The 21,443-nt window shown below is 50.9% G+C and overlaps 1 protein-coding gene across 1 annotated transcript in view; it reads right to left on the bottom strand.

Annotated features, from left to right (window-relative positions):
* The window catches only part of AAK1 (AP2 associated kinase 1), a gene marked incomplete at its 3' end in the record, with an annotated part of 56,896 nt that overhangs the window by 17,514 nt on the left and 17,939 nt on the right, over positions 1-21,443 (bottom strand). Inside the window, exons 3-12 of the mRNA XM_027908598.1 lie at positions 16,722-16,840; positions 14,563-14,671; positions 12,749-12,891; positions 8,029-8,150; positions 6,541-6,622; positions 4,485-4,617; positions 3,178-3,281; positions 2,118-2,197; positions 674-828; positions 290-583 (exon numbers count right to left, since the gene is read on the bottom strand). Of these exons, the coding sequence (XP_027764399.1) occupies positions 290-583; positions 674-828; positions 2,118-2,197; positions 3,178-3,281; positions 4,485-4,617; positions 6,541-6,622; positions 8,029-8,150; positions 12,749-12,891; positions 14,563-14,671; positions 16,722-16,840 (1,341 nt within the window). The remainder of the gene's footprint in view (positions 1-289; positions 584-673; positions 829-2,117; positions 2,198-3,177; positions 3,282-4,484; positions 4,618-6,540; positions 6,623-8,028; positions 8,151-12,748; positions 12,892-14,562; positions 14,672-16,721; positions 16,841-21,443) is intronic.

Genomic DNA, 21,443 nt, shown 5'->3' with positions numbered 1-21,443 from the left:
CTTCTGATACCTGATCTGAACCTCCCCTGGCACAACTTGAGGCCGTTTCCTCTCGTCCTTTCACTTGAGACCCGGCAGAAGAAGAGACCAACACCCACCTCCCTGCAGCCTCCTTCCAGGCAGCTGTAGAGAGCAAATCTTACTAGAGAACTGGGGATGCACTAGAAATGCCTAAAACCCGCCCTTATTTTCCCCCAAAATATACACATAATATCCATATATAACATGCCATAAACAGAGACTCAGCCCTGCAGACACCGTAAGCACACAACGAGCCGGCCGTGCTCACCCACCTGCTGCGCCTGCATCATCTGCTGCTGCTGCTGCTGGTAGTAGGCAGCTTGTTGCTGCTGCTGCTGCTGCTGCTGCAGGAGCTGCTGCTTCAGGAAAAGCTGCTGCTGATGCTGAGGGGTGGCCTGGGGCTGTGTGGAGGGGACCTGGGGCTGTGCCTGCGGGGCTGGCGCCGGGGCGGGCGCTGCCTTGGCCTGGGGCTGGGCTGGGGGCTGCTGGGGGGCTGCTTTGGGCTGGGGGGTGCTGGCAGGGAGCGAAGGCTGGGCACTGCCCAGGGCAGCCGGGCCTGCAACTGGGAGAGAAGAGCCAAAAGGGCGTTAGATCAAGGTGCAGCACAGCCCTGGGGGGCACAGAGCCCGCAGCAGGGGCACGGAGCACTCACCTTGGGGCTGCACGGCTGCCTGGGCCGTGGGTCTCTTCCTGGGCGTCAGGGCGGGCTGGATGGGCAGGATCCCGGGGTTGGGCTGGGTCTGCCCTGCCTTCGGTCTCTGCCGGGGGGCGATGGACGTTTCTGTGGTGGGGATGGGATCTGTGAGCCTGGAGAGGGAGAGAAGGAGAGCACTGAGAGCACAGGCAGTGCCTGGAGCACACAGCAGGGTAAAAACACTCATCCACACCCCAGCCGGGAGAGGTGAAACACTCTGGGCATCTGGGCACACCAGGCACAGCAAGACCTCCTGGATGCATTCACAACAACTCATCCAACACTGTTGCTCCGATTCCTCTGCCAATTGTGGCATCTCATCCTGTTGGACAGCTGGGACTTGTCAAAACCATTTAGTTCATTCAAATATTTGATACAACATATTGTTTGACTCCACTCAGAGTTCTGAATAAGCAGATGAAGGACACAAATTAGCTCAGGAGCAGCTGGTACCTTTGGGCAGGGTTGTCTAAACTGCCATTTTGAGATGTACCTTAACTTTGGTACATCTACCCCAGAATTGGGTCACTGGACTCCTCTGAGTTTACTGAGCTCCAAAAATGCAGAGCGAGGGAGAGAAGCAAATACCCCCCTGCCCTTCTGTGGGTACAGTGGTTTGTTAGATATGAAATTGTTCCTGATACCCGACCAACCTGAGAGTAACTGCACTCAGTTATGAACACAAACAAACAGTGCTGGGGCTGGCAGACAGGGAGACACCTCATTTCAGATCTGAGGAGAGCGGCTGGGTGTGGAGTGCCCCCTGAGCACCGCTCACTCTGCACCAAAAGAAGACCCGAGCTTTGTCCAGCACAACTGGCAAGTCTCAATCACAGAACCATGAGCAGAGCAAGCAGCAGCAGGAGAGGATAAAACCCACAGAGTACAGTGGTTTCCCCACTAACTGGGATCTTCAGATGGAAGCAATTTGGGCTTTTGTGTCTTCCCCCAAAGAAAGTGCAGGACTCTTGCAGAAATCCCAGTAATTCGGTGCAGTAACTCCTGGCTCAGGTTATGGTCTGTCCAGGGTCAGACTCAACAGTCCCTGAGGAGCCTCTCAGCAGAGCTATGCTCTCTGGGGCTGTTCCAGGCCCACTGCAGTCTCTGTCCTGGCCCTGCTCTCAGGTATTCCCATGCCTCTGGAAGGAGGACACCCTGGATCCATCCGGGTGCACGAGCTCTGTCGAGCAGTGCCCGCGGCACAGAGTCACACTGAGCACCCCCCAAACCCCACCCCCTGCACACAAACCTCCCCAAATCCGCTGCCCCTCAGATCAGGGCCGTTCCTGCTCTCAGGACTGCAGTGTTTGTCCCCAAGGAAGCAGCAAAAAGCACCTTTGCCCCTCAACAGCAGAGACACAACAGGCAGTGAAGGAGAGGGGGGCAGAAGGCAGGGGGTTACCTGGCCTTGGGTTGACTCTTCTTCGCAGCAGCTTCACTTGCTTTAACCGGGTCTGGGAGTTTAGCAGGGATTGGAGAGTTCTGCAGATCCCAAAAACACCCCATTTGGTATTTTGAGGGCAGAAAAACAGAGTCAGAAATAATTTGCAAAAACATCACAATAAAAGAGGGAGATTGGGGGATCCCCAAAGCCATTTTTCCTCATGCTGAACACACAACAAACTCCTCAGAGTTCATGTCATGGGGAGAGAGTAGATTGGGAGAGTCTTTACAAGGGGAAGAAAAAAGGTTCAGCTTTTTGAGCATTTACTACATATGGAACACAAACACAAAGATTCATAGCACAACCTGGGCATTTTTAAAAGAAAACCTGGGGACAACAGCAACAATATCTATTAATAATGCTATAAAAATACAGGCACAATAGTACCAAAACAATCTCTTATTCATAAAGACCACAAATAACCACCTGAACACGGGGAGAAAAAAGCAGGTTTCTATTTACCTGGAGACAACAAAATAAAATGTCTGTCACAGGTGTCCACAACACCACAGGAAAATAACTGTCAGCTCTATTTCTCAGTTAAGCCTCTAACAGCACACTAAGAAGGGGCAGATGGCTGTGCAAGGACTGATGCAACTGAAATACAAGTCCCAGCCAGCAAACAGACCCCAAACTGCTGTGTTTAAACCCAACTGCACCCAAATCACACACGCTGTGATGAGTGTGCCTGGAAATCAAATTGGTTTCCCAAGCATGGCCTAATTTTCCATCTTCACATGCACAAGATCTCTTGGTTGGCCTCACACTTGGTGACTGGGTGAGGAGGTCAATCAGGGACAAACAGGAATAAGTAACATATGAAAAAAACTGATTCCTGCCCTCACCCCCCCCCAAAACCCAAATCAAACAGCACTGATAATTACAAACAAACAAAAAATTACTCTCCTAATTACGGAACTGGGGACCAACCTACAGAACACAGCAGAATGTTCAGCATTCAGCAGCTGCCCCCCAGTCTCCTCCCACAGAGCCTCCCTCAGGGCACCCCTCTGCTCACCTGGACGTTCTGGACTGGGCACTCCTTCTTTGCCAGTTTGAATGCAAAGTAGGAGACCTGATAAATGTCAGGTCTCTTATCAGGGTCTGGCTCGAGCATGTACCCTGGAAGAGGCAGAGAACAGGACAGACTGATGAGCCAGCTGTGGCAGCTCCTCAGACTGCATGGAATGAAGGAATTTCTCATGGCTGGGGTGGGCAGGCCCTGGCACAGGCTGCCCAGAGAAGCTGTGGCTGCCCCTGGATCCCTGGAAGTGTCCAAGGCCAGGTTGGACGGGGCTTGGAGCAACCTGGGCTGGTGGGAGGTGTCCCTGCCCATGGCAGGGGGTGGGGCTGGATTGTTTTAAGGTCCCTTCCAAGCCAAACCATTCCATGGTTCTACATTTGGTACAACCAGGTGCAAACAGGGTGCTCTGCCTCTTTCAAAGCACCTGGTCAGGTCAGGGCTGAGCTGATGGTGGGCTCAGCTGGGAACGGGGCAGGACAGACAGTCAGGATGCACCAGGACACGTTTCCCAGCACAGCTATGACCAACCTGCAGCTCCAGGGCAAGAAGAGGAAATGCTGCCTGGCCAGGGAATAGCCCTGGGTTTGACTCTGTACTTCCCAGTGAACCCACAGGGGAAGAGCTTGACCAGCCCTGATGTGTCAGGGGGCAGGAAGAGGAGGCAGCCACAGACACCACTGCACAGATACCCCACATAAGCAAAGAAAATACCAGGCTGCTCTGCGAACACATCCAACTCTCTGTGAGTCAAGATTGTGGCTAGGAAGAGAAAAAAATCAAATGCTGTGCTGGAAACAAGAGAGCTGCCCCAGCTTTGCCAAGAGTAGTGCATTGTACACTTAATTACACATTCACTCTAGTCAGTGGGTTATTTATAAATCATTTCAGTTCTGCTTCCCAGTTCACAGAAGATGAATTCTTATCACTAGTCTAAGTCACTGTGGTTCTTTTCAGTTCCTTATCCAAACAGATTTATTACTGGAGAAATACGTTTCTGCATAAATAGGCTTATTGTGCAAGTTCCTGGAGGGCTCAAACCAAACGGTTGTCTGTGTTCCTGCCCTTCCCCAGCGCTCAGCCCAGCCTGGCCAAACACAAATCCCTTTGTCACAGCTGGCCCTCCAAGGGTGATCTCCCCAAGCTTCTGAAAGATCACTTTAACCAACCCCTGGGCAAGCAAATCTCTTAAAAGGGGAGGGAAACTCCTGGTTTTGCTGTGGGAGCAGGGAACACGAGAAGAGAACTGCTCTGCTGGGTGTTTTGACCCGTGGGAGGGGCCTGTCCCTCGGTCAGACACTCACGGATGAGGCAGTGCATGTCCTGCGAGTGCCGCGAGTTGTCTGGAATGGTGAAGTTGCCATCACAAATGGCCACCTGGCTCTCCCCAAAGGGCAGGGTGAAGTAGCACAGCTTGTAGAGCAGACAGCCAAGGGCCTGGGGAGAGAGAACAGAGCAGGGGCTGAGCCAAGCAGGGAACAGCACAGCTCAAACACCGCGGTACAGACAGGGAGGGGGCTCCAGCCTGGGTAGCCAGGTCCTGTGTGATGTCAGGCCTGCACCCAACACCCCTGGCATGGACCTGAAACACAGCAAGAGGGCAAGACAAATCCATGGAGAGCTCGGCTCTCCCTTGTTAGTGAGACACTGATGGGGGGGGCTGTGTATCATCACACCCCACACAGCTCTGCAGAGCACAACCCTTCGTGTCACCGAACAGGCAAAGCCTCTTTGTGCCACACGCTGAGAGGAGAAAGCAAAGGAACAGCACAAATAAATGGCAACCATCATCATTAATACATTTATTCTGACAAAGAGAAGTCCAAACTGTTTCCAAGCTTAAGTTCAAACAACCCTTCAACTGTTCTAAATAAATGCCAGGGAAATACAGCTCATTCTGCAGCCTGCCAGGTTGTACCACCCTTCCCTCCACTGCCCTGCTGCTTTTGGCAGCAAGAACCACCACCTATTGCAAAAGAAAACACCATTTTTGCACAAAGGGCTAATTATGAAACACTCCCACTACCTCAGAGGGGAGAGCAGGAAACATTTCCTAATCCTAAGCAACACATCATCAGCTCATCTCTTTTGTCACAGGGTTTCACAATTAAACTGCTCTCTGGTTTCAAATAAGCTCAGTTAGTCTGAAGGGAAGGCAAGTTTGCAGCAGGACAAGCACTGGAAGCTCAGGCTCCCCTGTGGCACCAACACACACACTGGTCTGGAAACTCCAAGGGCCGCAGGAACAGAATTCCTGCCATGCCAGGAGGAGCAGAGCCCCTGCACCTCCACCTTCCCCCATCATCACAGGAGGGAGTGCAAATCCTGGCTCTCCTCTGGCTGCCTTTGAGGCCCTGCCTGTCCTTCCACGCTGTCACAGCTGTGACCTTCCCTCTCCACTCCCACCCAGAGCTGTGCAGGGTCTGACCCTACAGAATCCTGCTAAACCTGCTCCCACAGGAGCTGCTGGTTCCCTGCAGCCTCCAGCTGAGCTCACTGACAACAGGGGGCTCTTCCCAGCAGGTGTCACACCACCAGCTTTCCCTCTTGCACACGCACAGCTATTGGACATCAAAACCCTTCTGCTGCTTCTGCTGTGTTACCTCCTCGCTCAGGGCTCCAGGAACATCACAAACACGCTCCCAATTACCATTTTAAACACTCTGAAACACTTCTGCTGAACTGCCTCTACCGCTCCAAACAGCACAGGCTCTCTTCCACCTCTGCCCCACCCAAAAGGGAAGCCTTCCACCCTGGATCAGGTTAAGCCTTCCACCCTGGATCAGGTTAAGCCTTCCACCCTGGATCAGGTTAAGCCTTCCACCCTGGATCAGGTTAGCCAGGAATGGATTCACCCCAGCTGGATTTTGCTCTCACCACGAAGAGCATGGCAGGATTGCCCTGGTGAGCAGAAGCAGCAGGGCAGGAGTTTGGCCTCTGGCCAGTTTGACAACTCAGCCCTGTGTCACACAGGCTCACCCACCCCTGCCGAGGGGAGCAGGTCCATTTTCTCAGGTTCCTGTTCAGTTCTGACCAGTAACTTCCAGTTCACGTGCTTACACCCCAAGCCAGGCACAAGAAACTAAAACAGCCTGAATTTGCTGCTTTAACTCTCCAGGGTTCAATCCTGGAGCCTCACACATCTCTGAATTCAAACCACATGTGAGGAGCACACAGGTCTCCCCCAGCAGTTCCCCCCCTGCTCAGCAGGAACTCATCAGACACATCAGCAGAGGAGTTTCTTCCTTCAGGAACTGCCCAGGCTCTTCAGGAAAGCGGGTCAGCCCAGTTTCCCTGCCATCATGGCAATGGGAGCAGCTGCAGCCTGGCTGGAGGGTGCCCAGTGGTGTTCATACGTACCCAGATGTCTGCTTTCGTGGTGATGAGTTTGCCACTGTACAGGTTGACCATCTCTGGTGCTCTGTAGGATAACGTAGTGTACCTGCAGAGAAACATCCATCAGGGAGCTCAAAAGGGCTATCAGAGGCATTTTCACTCTGTCACAGTTCCAAATACATCCAAATTCTCTCCTTCCCTGTTCATTTGAGGGAAAAAGATACTAAAGATACCTATTTAAAAAACCTTTAGCAGCATCATGTGCTAGATACTTCAAACACTGCCTCTACCTCTAGCAATAAAACACCCCTGCCAACTGCCCTGGGAAGCCAAAACAGTAACCACAGTCCATTCTAAAACAAGGAATTCACTCACAAAAATGCACAGTCATTTCAAGAACTGCAACAGAAATATTCAAGGATGCAAAGTAATAACAAGGTCAGTAATCAGCTGTCCTCTGCAGTGTCCTCACTGCAGGGCTGTGGCCAACTGTACCACAGAGATTGTAACTGGATATGTGGCTCCTAAAAACTGGATTTCCACACCGGGACTCCTGCTCAGAGTCAATGTAAGCAAGGGGAGGGTCACTGCGTACCTCAAAGCAGAGCTGGAATCTGCCTCATTTTAACAGATCCCCACAAATAATGCAGCTGGAAACTGCACCAGAGTTTAAGAGACTCTTCTGATGAGATTTCCTATCAGCAGGTCTGTAACTTCTGCTGTGGCACTTTGCCTGCTGCTTACCTTGATCACAGGAAAGCATCACTAAAGGCTTTGTAGGCTTAAGGGTACAAACAGGAGGGACTGCAACACTGGATTAGGAGAGCTCTGACAACTCCAGTCAAACAAGTCCAGGAAATCCAGGCAGCGTCCTAACCAAAAGGAGGCTCTGCACACATCTCTAACTAGCCAGGATATTGCATTGACAGGAGGGGCAAGTTTGCAGCAGTGATGTTGTTAAAACTAAAGCAAGCCCAAGGACCAGGAGTGTGCTCCATCCCTGATCCAGGTCCTGCTGAACTGAGTGAAGTTCCCTTTGCAGAAGCACCCAGGAGCACCAGGTGCTGCCAGGACAGCTGGTTGTGGATGGGACAGGAGAAGGAGCTGGATTAAACCCTTGAAAGGCTCTGGGGCCCAGGGTCACTGCACAGGTTTGTGAGGAGAGGCTCTGGGAGGACAGGGATTGTGTCATCCCTGCCTGGCAGCTCGAAGAAACCAAGGGAGATGAAGGACAGAGACAGAGTGACCCCACACAGAACAGAACAGGTCACTGCCTGCACGGTGGGGCAGCTCCTCTGCATTACACGCTCAGTCTTTCAGCTCCAAAGCAATTACATCAAACTCAATTTATTGTTTCACCTTCCCCCGGGCACTCATTTACCTGCAGCACACACTGCCATGCAGCACAGCCAATCTGCTGCAACAGGCCTGAGCAAAATTAATCCCAGCACAGGCCAAAATTACCCTTCAAACACAAACCAGGCCCGAGCTGAAAAGGCAAAGCACACTCACTTTTTGATCTCCTCCTCGACGGCGTTCACCCCCTCTGTCTGGGGGTTCTGGAATTTGTTAGTGGCACTCCCAAAGTCACACAGCACGTAGTGGCCACGGTCGTGCAGCAGGATGTTTTCAACCTACAAGCACCACAGACAGACACAGAGTCACTCAGAGACACAAAAAAATACTCAGGGTTTTTATCACAAGCCAAGGTTTTCAGTGCCTGAAGACATATCAGACACTTCTGACACAAAGGCGTAGCACGACAGCAAAGAAAACAGGCATCGAGCCTCTGTCACATCCCCCAAAATAGCAGCCAAATGATGGAAGCACAGTTGTAACACTGCCTTCCATCCTGCCACCCCTCCCTTCTCCTCCTGCCAGCACACTCCTCTGCCTCTGCCAGGAGTACCAGGGCAAGAACAGAGTGCTGGCACCTCAGGTGCTCGGTGTCCCTGAGCTGCTGTGCCCCCTGCCATGCTGTCCACGGCACAGAGAGGAGCCAAACCCATGGCAGCACACACACACTTCTGTCCTTCATGAAATTAAACCCCATCTCCAGGCCTTTGCCTGCACTCCCCCTGCCCCTGAGGGTCTGTTCCCAAGTGCTCACACTTTGGGTTCCCCACAGTCCCTGAACGAGGGTGGGAGCAGCCAAGGTTCCTCCAGGCTGCTGAGATGATCCCTTTCCCTTCAAATATTATATGGTACCCTGAATCAGGCAACTGAAACAAACACCTGGGACAGCTGAAAAAAACAAATACAATCAGCAGGAAACACTGCCTTCCCCTCACTTGATCATGCATTAACAAAAACCTAGCAAACTGCCTGAATGCTTCAACACAGACTTCAAACGTGGAAAACCCCGGGTTCAGATCTCTGCTTTGGCAGAGCAGCCCTGTGTTCCCACTCCTCATCCATACAGAGGCATTACCAGCATGTTCTCTCGAGGGAACACACAATTTTTCACCTCTTTATCTTCAATCAGTGTCAAATGCTCAGATACAACAGCGAGATAAAGACACACTGCTCACACAGTTCCAAAAAAAAAAAAACCCACACAAGCGTTTGCTAACAAAACCCTTTGGAAGTGGAGCTCCCCATCGAGGATGAGCCTCACAAGAAGGAAAGGAAAAGGAGGAGTCAGCATTTTAAGCATCAGAAAACGCAGCCAAATTAGAGCAGCTGAGGGGGAGAAGGCTGGCTTGGAACCAAGGGTTAAACACCCCCCTTCTCCCCCTGCCATCCATCTGCTTTGAATAAAGCACTGCACACAGATGTTCTCCCCAGCACAGCCACGCTGTTATTCCCTCTTCCCTGCAAATACTCCTCAAGCATTTCCAGAAGAGTCCTCCCTCTTTATCTGGTCGAGAAGTCTGAGGTGATTTTTCACTGAAACATCCTGCAAGGTTTGTTAAACATCAGCACTGGACTGTCCAGCAACCAGGCTTGGTAACTGCCAGGAAAAGGAAAAAAATAAATACAGCAAAACAAAGTTCCTGAATCACTGCTACTGCCTGCCAGGCCAGAGAAAAGTGTCTTTAAAAGGAGTATGGAGGTGTCTTCTTCTGGTCAGACACCCAAAATCTGCACTCCAGCTCCCACCACTGCTGAGCATTTACAACTCGGGCTGCAACCTTTGACACAAAGTCAGACCCCCAAACAAAAACCTTCGGTGGAAACACTGAGTTGCTTTAAGTTTTGTTGGTTACAGAGTGTAGCTTCAGCCTTTCCAAAATAAAATGCTTCTTTGCTAAAACAAAGTATAAAAAAGTACAAAGTATAAATAAAGTATAAAAACCCCTGCACATCTGCCATCCAGGCACCTGCTCCTGGAAACAGGGGGGTTCAGACCAGCAGAAGCGCCACAGGTAGAAATGGGAGACCCCTCCCTGCAGGAATCAAAGCTGGTGCTCTGAACAACACGGGTTATGAGGTGTGAGACTGGGAAGATGAGGTTAAATATAAAACAAGCCACGCAAACAACTGCCACCAGGTACAGGGTACTTGTGGAAATCAGTATCATCAGCCCCAGGCAGATTCTGCCCTTCCTCCACCTCACTGAACCCTGCTCCTCTGGGGTCTGACAGGTCTGGTTCCTTACAGAGATTCCAACCCAGCAGCAGAGACTGCCCAGCCAGGGTGATGTAACAGATTGCCATAAGGGTGGGCCATTTGTTCTGAATTGTTTTTACTCCAGAAAGGAGAACAAAAATAAACTTTTTAGGACTGCTCTGCAGCAGCAGTGGCCCATGAACCCTAAGGGGGAGGAAGTCTCTGCAAGAGCAAGCAAAGACTGTACTGCCAGTGAATCTGCCTGAGGGGTCCAGACTGGGGCACAGGCAGCACATGAGGGGCTGCCTCATGTTAAGGAGAAAGCTGCATCAATAAACACCTGGTTTTGTGGCAACCAAAGCAGAAGGAACCAAACATCACAGCCTGAACTGCACAGCCTGCAGCTGACACAGCACCTGAGTTAACCAGAGCAGGAAGGGAAACCTTAACACACACAGGGCTGACAGGGGATCCTCTCGTGGCTCTCACTCGCAGCCAGATGTCCCCTACAGAAACTCTGGGTAAAGGTGCTGCTGTCCCTTGGTCACTGCACACCAGTGGGGGCTGTGCCAGCAGGAGGGGGTTCTGCTTCAGGCAAAGCCTGTGGGGTTAATTCACAACCAGAGACTCCTCCAGCTGCACTCCTCTGAAAGGCCTGAGAACTCATTCACAGGATCCCTTCTGCTGGCAGGAACCTCCAGCACCAGACACATCAAAGAGCTGGAAGGCAACAAAAGGCCTCCAACCCCCAGGCAGCTGCCTCCAAAATCAACATCTGCCCCTCTTCAGCAGGGTTATGTTCACCCCAAGAAAACCCCTAAGGATGGACTCCCTCCTTGCACAGAACTTCTCTGGCCCTTAGTCCCTCTTGGCTTTGCAATTCCCCCTTGGCAGTATTAAGTTTTAACTCAAATGAAGTCAAAATACGTAGAAATCATTAATTCTGCATTCGTGCTTGGATCCCCAGAGGTCCCCACAGCAGAAATAATACACTATTCAACCAGAAAATGATTCCAAGAAGAGAAGAGCCAGCTCTGACCCTGGGCACAGCTTACCAAGAGCCAGGCCTTGCAAAACCTCCCCCATCAAGGCAGTGGGAGCTGGACATCAGACCCCAACAGCCCCTTTCAACTGCAGCTCAGGGCAGACAGTAACACTCAGCTCCCTGATCCAGCACAGATGTCCCAGATTCATTCCCAGGCCACACAATGAGTCTGCTCTTTATGAAAAACCCCAGGGATTCACCAAAAAGGTAAGGGCAGGGGTTGATGTCAGCTGGAGCAGCTCCTGTTCTTCATCCCCTCATCCCAGTTTCCCTGGCCTACACAAACTTCTGCAGGACGCCCACGGGCTTTACCCAGGCCTCAAATTGATAAGAGATCACCTGTTTCCCTCTGGAGAAACACCCACAGGAGTAATTTCTCTGTCCAAACCGAGGGAGCAGTAGGGCCACAGTCACTCCCCAGAGCCTGAGGATTCCTGCCCCTGCCCTACCTGACTCTCCTTGGCTCCACAAACAAACATAGAACCTGCCCCACAAAGCACATCAAAATTTCAAATCTACTCAGCAGCCTCCTTCCTCCTTGGCTGAATATTTTATTCTGCCCTTTTACGAGCTCGTGGAGAGGAAAGGGAACATCTTTTTGTTTGCCTGATTACAGGCCTGGGATTTCTCCCAAGCTCTCCTTGCAGGCCCAGCCCTGTTCCCAGCTAAGCACACGCAGTTTTACAACACACTTTCACGGTCAGAGCTCTAGAGGCCAGTTCCAAAAGCTCCCAGCAACTCCTGCCCCAAGGCCAACAGCTCCTTCTAATGTGGGTCCAGGTAACAACTTTCCAGCACCCTTTTTGTGAGCAACCTTAAATCATCCAGGGCGTTTTGGGGGGTAGAAAGGCACTGTGAATAATTCATCAAGTACACTCTGGCACATGTGCAGACCAGAATTATTCACAAACATTTGTGTTTGAGGAGATCTATAGATGGTAAACATATGGTGAGCAGCAATGAGAGGCTCATTTCTTTTTTTATCTTCCAATAGAGAGGTGTATTCATGCCCACTCTTCCTCATCACTAACGAGGGAAGCACAGCCCTGGCACTGGCGTAGGCAGCAGGCAGACAGTGAGGATCACAGAATCACAGGATGTGCTGAGCTGGAAGGGACCCACAAGGATCATCCAGTCCAACCCTCAGCCCTGCACAGGCCCAGCCCCAAGAGTCACACCCTCTCCCTCAGAGCATTGTCCAACCCCTCCTGCAGCTCTGGCAGCCTTGGGGCAGTGCCCACTGCCCTGGGGAGCCTGTTCAGTGCCAACCACCCTCTAAGGGAAGAACCTTTCCCTGAGATCCACCCTGAGCCTGCCCTGACACAGCTCCAGCCATTCCCTGGGGGCTGTCCCTGCTCCCCCCAGAGCAGAGCTCAGTCCTGCCCCTCCTCTGCCCCTGCCCAGGGAGCTGGAACAGCAGAGAGGTCTCCTCTCAGTCTCCTCTGCTCCAGCTGAACACACCAAGTGCCCTCAGTGTCCTCTCACAGTTTCCCCTCAAAGCCCTTCCCCATCTTGTTGCCTCCTTTGGACACTCTCTAAGGGCTTCCCATCTTCCTCCCACTGTGGTGCCCCAAACTGCCCCAGCATTCGGGTTCTTCAGCCGCCCCCAGGTGCCCCCTGGAGCACAGAGCTCACCTTCAGGTCCCTGTGGATGATGGGTGTTTTGCACTGGTGCAGCCTGGCCACGGCCTCGCAGGTGTCGCAGAAGATCTGCAGGACCTCGCTCTCGGTGAAGCCCGTCTGCAGGCGCTGGTTCATCAGGTTCACCACCTGCCCCCCTGGGGACAAACAAGCACACAGGGTGAGCTCTGGCCCGGCCCACCCCCAGGCTGGGGCTGCTCCCCAGGATGGGGCTCTGCAGTTGGCACACGAGGAGCTCACGACCGACCTCCTTCCCCAGAGGCTTTTTGCAACCTGCTCGCTCAGCTTGTTTTGTTCTCGTTTCCTCCCCCCAAATCCCAAGGTTTGCACAACCTGGGCAGGTGTTACAGCTCACCTGGGCTCCAGGCAAAAAGCTTCCAGAGCAGCACACCAGCTCCCACAGCCCACCCTCCTCCCCTGGCTGCGTCAGCACTCGAGTTGTTCTGCCTAAGCCACGTAATTTTCTTTTTTTTCCTTCCAAGTAAGACTTATTTTGTCCAACTGGAGGAATAAAAGGTTGAATTTGAGGCACCCACAGTCCAAAGAATAGCTTGCCACATGTAAGCAAGAGGAGGGAGGGAGGGAGACACTCAGAAAATCCACACACTCAGTGGCTTGGCTGAAGTTGTCAACTGGCAAAGAAATTAAAAATCCATCTGTAACAAGGGAAACTCCAGACAAACAAAACCAAGTTTTCATGAACGAGTCCTGAACTGGACTCAACTTTGAGGTTTTGTTACTGTCAAGGCCTTTCCAAAACAATCCTGAGGTTCTTTCCCCCATACAGACAGAGACAAACTCCCTTCTGAGGCTCTGGCCAAGCAGAACTGCATCACTCCACATCCCAAGTGTCGGAAAACTTCCATGGCAGGAAAGAAAAACTCCATTTAATAAATGGTACAGCTGTGAACATTTTACACTCAAAACGCACACAAAGACACTGATCTGGTCTGGAAACTGTTTGCCACAAAAGTGAAGTACCAAGGGAAAATCCATGTGGAACAGCCACTCCAGCCTGAGCGCTGCAGACAGGCAGGCCTGTGCTCAGCAGAGCATCTGGCAAGAGCAAGCCACGGCAGAAATGCCATCCTGCAGCTCTGCTCCTTTCAGATGGAAGGGAATGCTTATTTGCATTGACTGCCACCGTCCAAACCAGCCACACACTTCTGAAGTCACCTGGCCAAAGCACTGTTTTTGCTAAACACCCTTCCTGGGAGAGGCGTTTGAGCCCAGCACACGTGTCATGTTCCGAACACCACATCCCAGGCACGGAGATCAAAGCTTTGGGATGGCTGGGAGAGCCTGGCTGGCTACAGACAGCCAAGCAAAAAGGTCAGAGGTAAGAGGAATGCTTTTTGGCTTCACACTGGCCATGTCATACCTCTTCCAGAACAATCCTAAGTCAGGCTGGAATGGAACAGAGCTTGCAGTGCAACACAAAGGGAAGAAAAATTTCATCCCACAGCCTGGGAGCTTTAGAAGAGCCACTTCTTGTGTGGACCAGCCTACAGACAACAGCAATGTGTGTTTTAGGGTCCTCCTTCACAGTGGAAACAATCCAGGAGCACCCTGGGCAGGAGCAAAGGTGGTACCAATCCCCCTAGCAGAGTCCACACAGCTTCACATGTCAACCCACTTCTCCCCCCCTAGTTCTGGCCTTGCTTTGTTCAGAACAGCTTCCTGGCAGCCAAGAAAGGGCCAGGCCCAGGAGCAGCTTTTTGTCTGGTAAAGGAAGATGCTGTGCCAAGTTCCCTGCAGGCACCGAAGGACCAGCCCACCCCTGTGCAACACTTCGAGCCCCCACTCACCCCGACAGAAGTCCATGAGGATCAGCACCTCCCACACGTCCCCGCTGCTCACGGAGTTTATGCTGGAGTCGATGTAGCCCACGATGTTCTTGTGGCCAGACAGGTCCCGCTGGAAGGCACAGAAATTGCAGCCATGAACCAGCAGCCTCCTCATCTGCTTCCTCCCCGCTGCACAAGCTCCTGTCACTTGGGGTTAATCACAGCACAGAGCCTGAACAAACCTGAGCTCCCTCTCTACCTGTTCTCCTGCCAGAAGGATTTGAGACAAACAGCAGAGAAACAGCCAACCTGGTGCATTAACCTGTTCAGGACTGGTCCAGATGTTGGCACATTCCCAGGCCAAGCCCCCAGAGCTCCTCCTCTACACAGGGCAGATGGTGGGGGTGGCCATGCAGTACACGTTGTACTTACTTGTCTCATCTCCCTTCACTCTCCTGCTGACAAAAAGTATCTTGAATCTTCACCAAAAAAACCCACCACTAAACCAACAAAATAAATCTTAACCTTGCTTTTCAAAGTGCCTTATTTTAAGCAACTCGATGGGTTAAAGCACAAGTTCTGTTATCAGTGACTTTTCATAGAATCACAGGCTGGTTTAGGTTGGAAGGGACCTTAAAGATCACCCAGTTCCACCCCCCCTGCCGTGGGGGCAACACGCTAAACCTGCAGGGAAAAGTCACTCCTTCGGGATTCCAGGTTCACACACACCCCCAGGTCTGACAGCCAGCCCAGTGTGATGCTCAGCTTCACCACTAAAGGAGATCAGGGCTCTGCTGGGCACATTCTGCTCTGACACTGCAGGGCTGCAAAAACCGGAGGTGTAAATAATTCCTGACTGCAGAAAAGCTGGGGAAGAAGGAATTGTTTCACTTCAGGAACGTCCTGGTTCCTCAGGACAAAGATGAGTGCCTAGGATCCCATCCAGGAGCAAGAGGACCTGCTGGGTAAGAAGGGTCCTCCTCACCCTCACCTTCCAGGAGAGCCACACATTCCCAAGGCACCAAAGACATGGAGACAATGGAAAGCACCAGCAAGAAAAACCCAAGGAAACAAGCTTTGTGAGCACAGCTGAAACCTTTGATGTGAGATCTGATCTCAGCTTTCCCCACGTAGCCATGGGGAGGACAATCCATGCCCAAAGCTCCACTGTGCTATCACAAACACCAGCACTTCACCTTCAGGCTATCAACCTCATGAAAAGCTACTTCAGAAATCACACCCAGATCAGCCACAGGTAAGAGCTGCTGAAAGGATCATCTACCCCAAACCTGTGCCTTATGTGGTGAATTCACAGAATGAGGATTTTATATCTTATATATTTTATATTTCCTTCCCCACCTGCAGCTGCTCTAAATGTTCATCGATATCTCTGGACACAACTTCAGAAGTGGCACTTCCCATGTTTACCAGGCTGCAAACCAGATCAGGCGAGTCTATTTGGATCGCCTCCATTTTGTCTTTGTTCAGAGATGCTAAGTTTAAAACAGCTATTAAAACCAGCTATCCTATCATATAAATCCTGTATAGATATAATCTGGAGAAATATCCCAGAGCTTGTTATGGATACTTTCCCATTTCAAAAGTCCTGACAGTGACCACCCCACAAACACTGTTTGAATCTCCCAAGCCCAACCTTCCTCCTGCCCCAAAGGATTAGAAGCTGCTGTGATATAGATTTATCTCAGGATGGGGGTCTGCCATGCCTGCACGGATTTCAGTTCAGACACAGCTACATCACAACCATCAGCCTTCTCTGATGAGGTCTAACAGGCTGAATGAAAACTTTAGCTCTCAGTTGAAGACTCTCAGACTGAATCCCAGCACCCCCAGCCAGGCTTGCCTCTTCAGATCTTCCTTTTCCCAGTAACCCATAGGGTTGACACAGGAGCTTTTTTCTTCCCCCCATTTTCCCCAAATTCCCTGGGTGTTTTAGCTGCCAGGTTTTGCTTGTCCACTGGAACTACTTACATTTTAAATAATTCAGTACCAGATTTTCACAGCCACATAACTCCTGGAGTCAGGTCTTTCCAAAAGAGAGCCAGTTTTGCTAAGAAAATGCAAAATGTGACCTGATGCTAGAGAGATCCCAGCCAGAAGGTGACCAGGCTGTCCCAGCACTCCAGCCCAGCGTGGTGTCCCAGCCCAGAGCAGCGACTCACCATGATCTGGATCTCCCTCTTGCAGACCTGCAGGTCGTACTCATTATTGACGTACATCCTCTTCAGGGCACACTTCACCCCATTGCTCGTCCTCACCAGAAACACTATTGCAAAGCCACCTGTGGGACACAAAATCACCCTGCTCATTAACAAAGAAACTGTAGCAGTTGTAATAACCAGACCCCACAAGAAACTTCTTGGTGTTTGCTTCCAACCCCACTCCTGCCTTCGGAGAACAGTCAGAAGGGGGAGGGCACTGATGCCACCACTCCACGGTGGGAGTGCTCTGTGCTGCTACCAGAGCTTCCAGCTCTGCCTAGACAGTTATTTCTGGGAGCTAAAGGGGACCTGAGGGGGTAAATCTTCAATTAATGGCAGCAAAGTTGTCATTGAACACCTCCATAAAACCACACAATGACATGAGTTCCTTGTCCTGTCCCACACTGAGCCATTAATTCCATCATGAGAGGAAAGCTGAAGGACAGCAACGCTGCCTTGGACAGACACCAGTGCTGCAGATCACCCACTGAACCACCACAGCCCTGAATTGAAAAGGCTCCCCAACTCTGAAGCATCTGAGTTACATTACAAAGCCGATTTGTGCAAGAAGCAGCAGAAACATCTCCCACACGTGGTTTGATGCTTGTGCTTTTAAAACAGGACAGAAGAACAAGGGATAAAAAGCCACGATTCATTCTGTGGTCAGTGCTATTGGTAAAGTCAGGACTCCCAGGCCAAATTGACTTGTTTAGGATGAAAGCCTTTCATCTCTGTCAGCACTGCATCCAAATACATGGGTTTGTACTGGTGGTTCTGGCAGACAGAGGAAGGTGATTGAGGATGGGGAATAAAGGCATCCAAGTTTCACATGTGGCTCTGGAATCAGAATGAGTCAGGACAAAGAGTCACAGGGATACAAGGAGCCAGAGGTGCTGCAAGATGGTAAAAAGGGAGGCACAACCCAGCAGCACCTCATCTGCTCTCTGGCACCTCACACTGCACCACACACTCCAGCGAAGGACTCCTGAAGCATCAGCTCACTACTGAGTTCTGTTTTGGGGCTGCCATGGCCTTCACAAGTCCCCCAGCAGCTGCACACCACACAAGGCAGCTCACACCCCAAAGAATTCCCTTTCCAAAGTTGGAGCCCTTTGGGGAAAATTGTTCTTCACAAGCTGCCAGAAACCACCAGATCAACACCACACACACAGCTCCACTAGCCATGGTTGTACCTAATGGTTCTTCAGCACTGACATCAGTGACTCCATCAAACAGAAAGCTGAATCTGAGTAAAATTCAGTGTTAAAACAGGTTGCACGTGACAACCCCACTCTTGAAACAACCAGTGCCCACAAGCTGTTAACCTGTCAACCACCAAAAGGCCCTCTGAGGCTTTCACTGAAACTGGGCTTTATTTGCACTGAGAAAAGACTGAAGAAGAGCAAAATGGCCAGATCACACTGCTGTGATCAATGCACAGCCCTCTCTGCTATCAAATGGCCCTTCTGACGTTCCAGCCCACCTGCCAAAACAACTCAGGGGTTACACATGCAAATAACACACCTGGCAGCTCCAGGGCTGCCGAACAGAAACCCCTCTCAGCACGCAAACCCCTCAGTTCTGTACACCACAGTCTGCCAGGGGGAATGGAGCAGCACTTCCCAGGAAACCCCACTGACTTTTAGGAGCAGCCCCAGAGACGTTGCAAAAATACGGACTGAAAGAGGAAAAGGGGGAAAAAAAAAAAAGGGGGGGGAAGGAAAAAAAAAGCATAAAGCATGCAGACTTCAACTAAAAGTCTTCAAAACTACACCAGGGCTGCAAAATGGACATTCCAGTGGAGGAAACTGGGCCATGGCCCTGGGATACAGCTCATCACACAGCTGCTTCCAGCCCTGCAGGGCCTCCCTCCACACTGCTCACATTCAGACCCCAAAATAACCCCGACTCTCTCCCTGAAGCTGCTGCAAGTCGAGGATCTCAAATTACAAGTCGTTTCTAAGAGCTCCTGAACCCGCAGCAGTAGCTTTATTGTTCTCCCCAGCCACATTTGTCTCGTTTTTGGAGAACAAATCCCGCTGGGGATCTTCAGCCCAAAGGGTGGCTGCTGAAAAAAGCAAATTATTTTAATTCCCCCTCTTATAGCCCACAGTGGAGCCAGAAAGAGATAAGGGACCCATAACCAACACAGCTTCCCCAATCCCTGCTTTCTTAACATCTTGCATTTTCCAAAATCACCGGAGAGATCAGGTTTGGATTTTTTTTCTCAATTTCTGTACAATACTTCCATCAACCTCAGATCAAATCTAGAGAAATCATTAAAAAAAAAAAAAATCGTTGGGTTTTTCCCAATTCCTTACAGCTCAGCCATCATCAAAACTTTCTGGTAATCACAAGACTTTTTTCTGGGAGGTTTTTTCCCCCAAAATGAGAAATCAGCAGTGAGGAGTGAGAAGCCCCCCCTCTCCTCTCCAGGGGTTCAGTCCCCTTCTCCCAGCTCCTGGGAGATCCAGCAGGATCCGGGACCTCTGTTTACAGTGCCCTGCTCAGCAGAAGGAAACACGAGCTGAGCAGCAAAAAGAGAGCAATTAAACTTCAGGAGAAAAAAAAAAAAAAGCTGCTCCCCTAACCTCAAGAACCTCCTCCTAAATGTTTACTACAGCTGGGAGGGACTCTTCAGACCAACTGCTGATGCCTCGTTAGCACACGGCCTTTCCCTGGATCCTGGGCTAATTAACAAAGTCACCTCCAGAGCTTACCCTCGTTAGAATATGCACATCGTGGTATTTGCTTACAGGCCAACTGGCACAGAAAACTACATTCTGTGCAAGGCAGAGCCCAGCTAAAGCACCCCGAGAGCTCAGAGCAGAGAGACATTCAGAACATAATATATATATATTCAGAATATAATAAATAAACAAAGTAACAAAAATTAAACTAAAGCTTTCTGACACAGGAGTGAAACACCAACACGGACACACGGCCTGAAGCACCTTCCAAATGCAGCAGTGAGACAAATAAATACACCACATTCAAGAGGATCCTGCAACATCTGCACTTCTACAAGCCACAGGAAAACTACACCCTGTTGTCCTTCTCCCCCTCACCTTTGACTCCTGCAGTTCAGCTGAGGACACCTCACATGAACTGTGCACAACCACTGAACCTGCGTGGTTACTTTATTATTAAACTGCCACTGGCTGAACGTGAAAACAGGACAATTTTGCCACTGGGAAAAGCAGCACAGCTCCCTCCAGGGAAACACTCCTACCCAGGTTCTCATGGTACCCAGGGTTTAGTCCAGAAAGGCACAGCAGAATCAAGAATGGTGCCACTCAGGTGGCCACTCCACATTTAAACCAGAAGGTGTGAAAAATACCAGCCTAATTTGAATTTCTCTGCATTTATTACACCTTCCACTGCTCGTTGGCTTCAGCACTGCCAGCCTGACACGCAGAGAATGGGGAGTCCTGCTCCTTCCAGGAGTGCTGGGTCAGAGCTGAAGGTACATCTGCTCACAGGCTTCTCGTGCCACAACCCCTGTGTACCTGAGCATCTGGAATGGCAGGGATGTCCTTGGCACTCCACACCTGGAGAGATTCCCTGTCAAGTTTTCTGGGCACAGGAGATGACTTGGGAGCTTTGGTCTATCCTTCACCTCCCAAATCCCCCAAATGTTTATTACTGGCTGTGCAAAGACAATGGCACTGGCCCCAAACTGTTGCACTGCAGATAAAAGTTTACCACGTTAAGGTGGAGGTGAAGGTGCCCACACAGGTTATTGGAAGCACTGGAAGCACCTGAAACCTTTTTATTGCAGACTGGGGCCAATATTTCAGATTCAGGCCCAAAGAGCAGGACCCACCACCCAGCACCCCCTGGGTGCCTCTGACAGCATCAGGCTGAAATGAATACCCTTACCTTGGCTCTCACCTTCCCAACAGCTGGTCCCACCTTTCCTCCTTGCCCACTCCAGATCTACAAACCACCACCTCCTCAGCCTCAAGGCCTTTCAGCTGCCAGGACCACAACCAATTGCTCCCTCCTTAATCCAGTCCAACCCCCAACTTTGCTAAATCTGGGCAAAAAAAAACCCACAGCTTCACAAAAGCAAGAACTAAGCCTGAGAGTCAGCTCAGAGGACAGTTCTCCCCCGCACAAGTGCCTGTGAGTTCAAAGTTCTGAGGGAAATTCAACCCCTTTCCTATACCAGCCAGCAGAAGCTCTATTTTAATACCATTCTCATTCTAAGACATAAAAAGATATTTATATCTCGTTCTTAAGACACTTTTACATTGTTGAGCAGGCAGCACACGGTCCAGTGTTGGGATCACCATCAGCTCAGAGGCAGCACCAGCCACAGGTCTCTGGGGAACCGTTTTTTGTGCCTCTTTGGCACTTTAGTCCTGTGTCAACAGCAGGGAAACACGGTTATCGTGCTACACACCGCTGGCCTGACTGCTGCTCTTGCTAAAAGGTTTTAGGATAAGCTGAAAAAATACTGGGAAGTTCCAATTATCTCCAGTCAATACAGATGCCAAAGCAATTTTCCATGCAGGTTTGTGTCAGGGCGCTGGCCTGGTGCCAGCACTGGTGGTTATGTTTTCAGCCCTTCTGTAATTTCAGCGGGATGCTGAGCTGTTCCCAGCCAGGCAAGCACTGCTGAACTAGGTAAGAGCAGCTGCCCAGGGCTGCACGTGATCCCCCTGAGCCGCCCCAAGG

The sequence above is a fragment of the Empidonax traillii genome, unplaced genomic scaffold (assembly GCF_003031625.1).
Source record: "Empidonax traillii isolate 1590-97213 ecotype Southwest subspecies unplaced genomic scaffold, ASM303162v1 scaffold1766:size63472, whole genome shotgun sequence".
NCBI classification, from domain to species: domain Eukaryota; kingdom Metazoa; phylum Chordata; class Aves; order Passeriformes; family Tyrannidae; genus Empidonax; species Empidonax traillii.
Note: the sequence above shows the minus strand (reverse complement) of the source record. Positions and strands in the feature narration are given on the sequence as shown.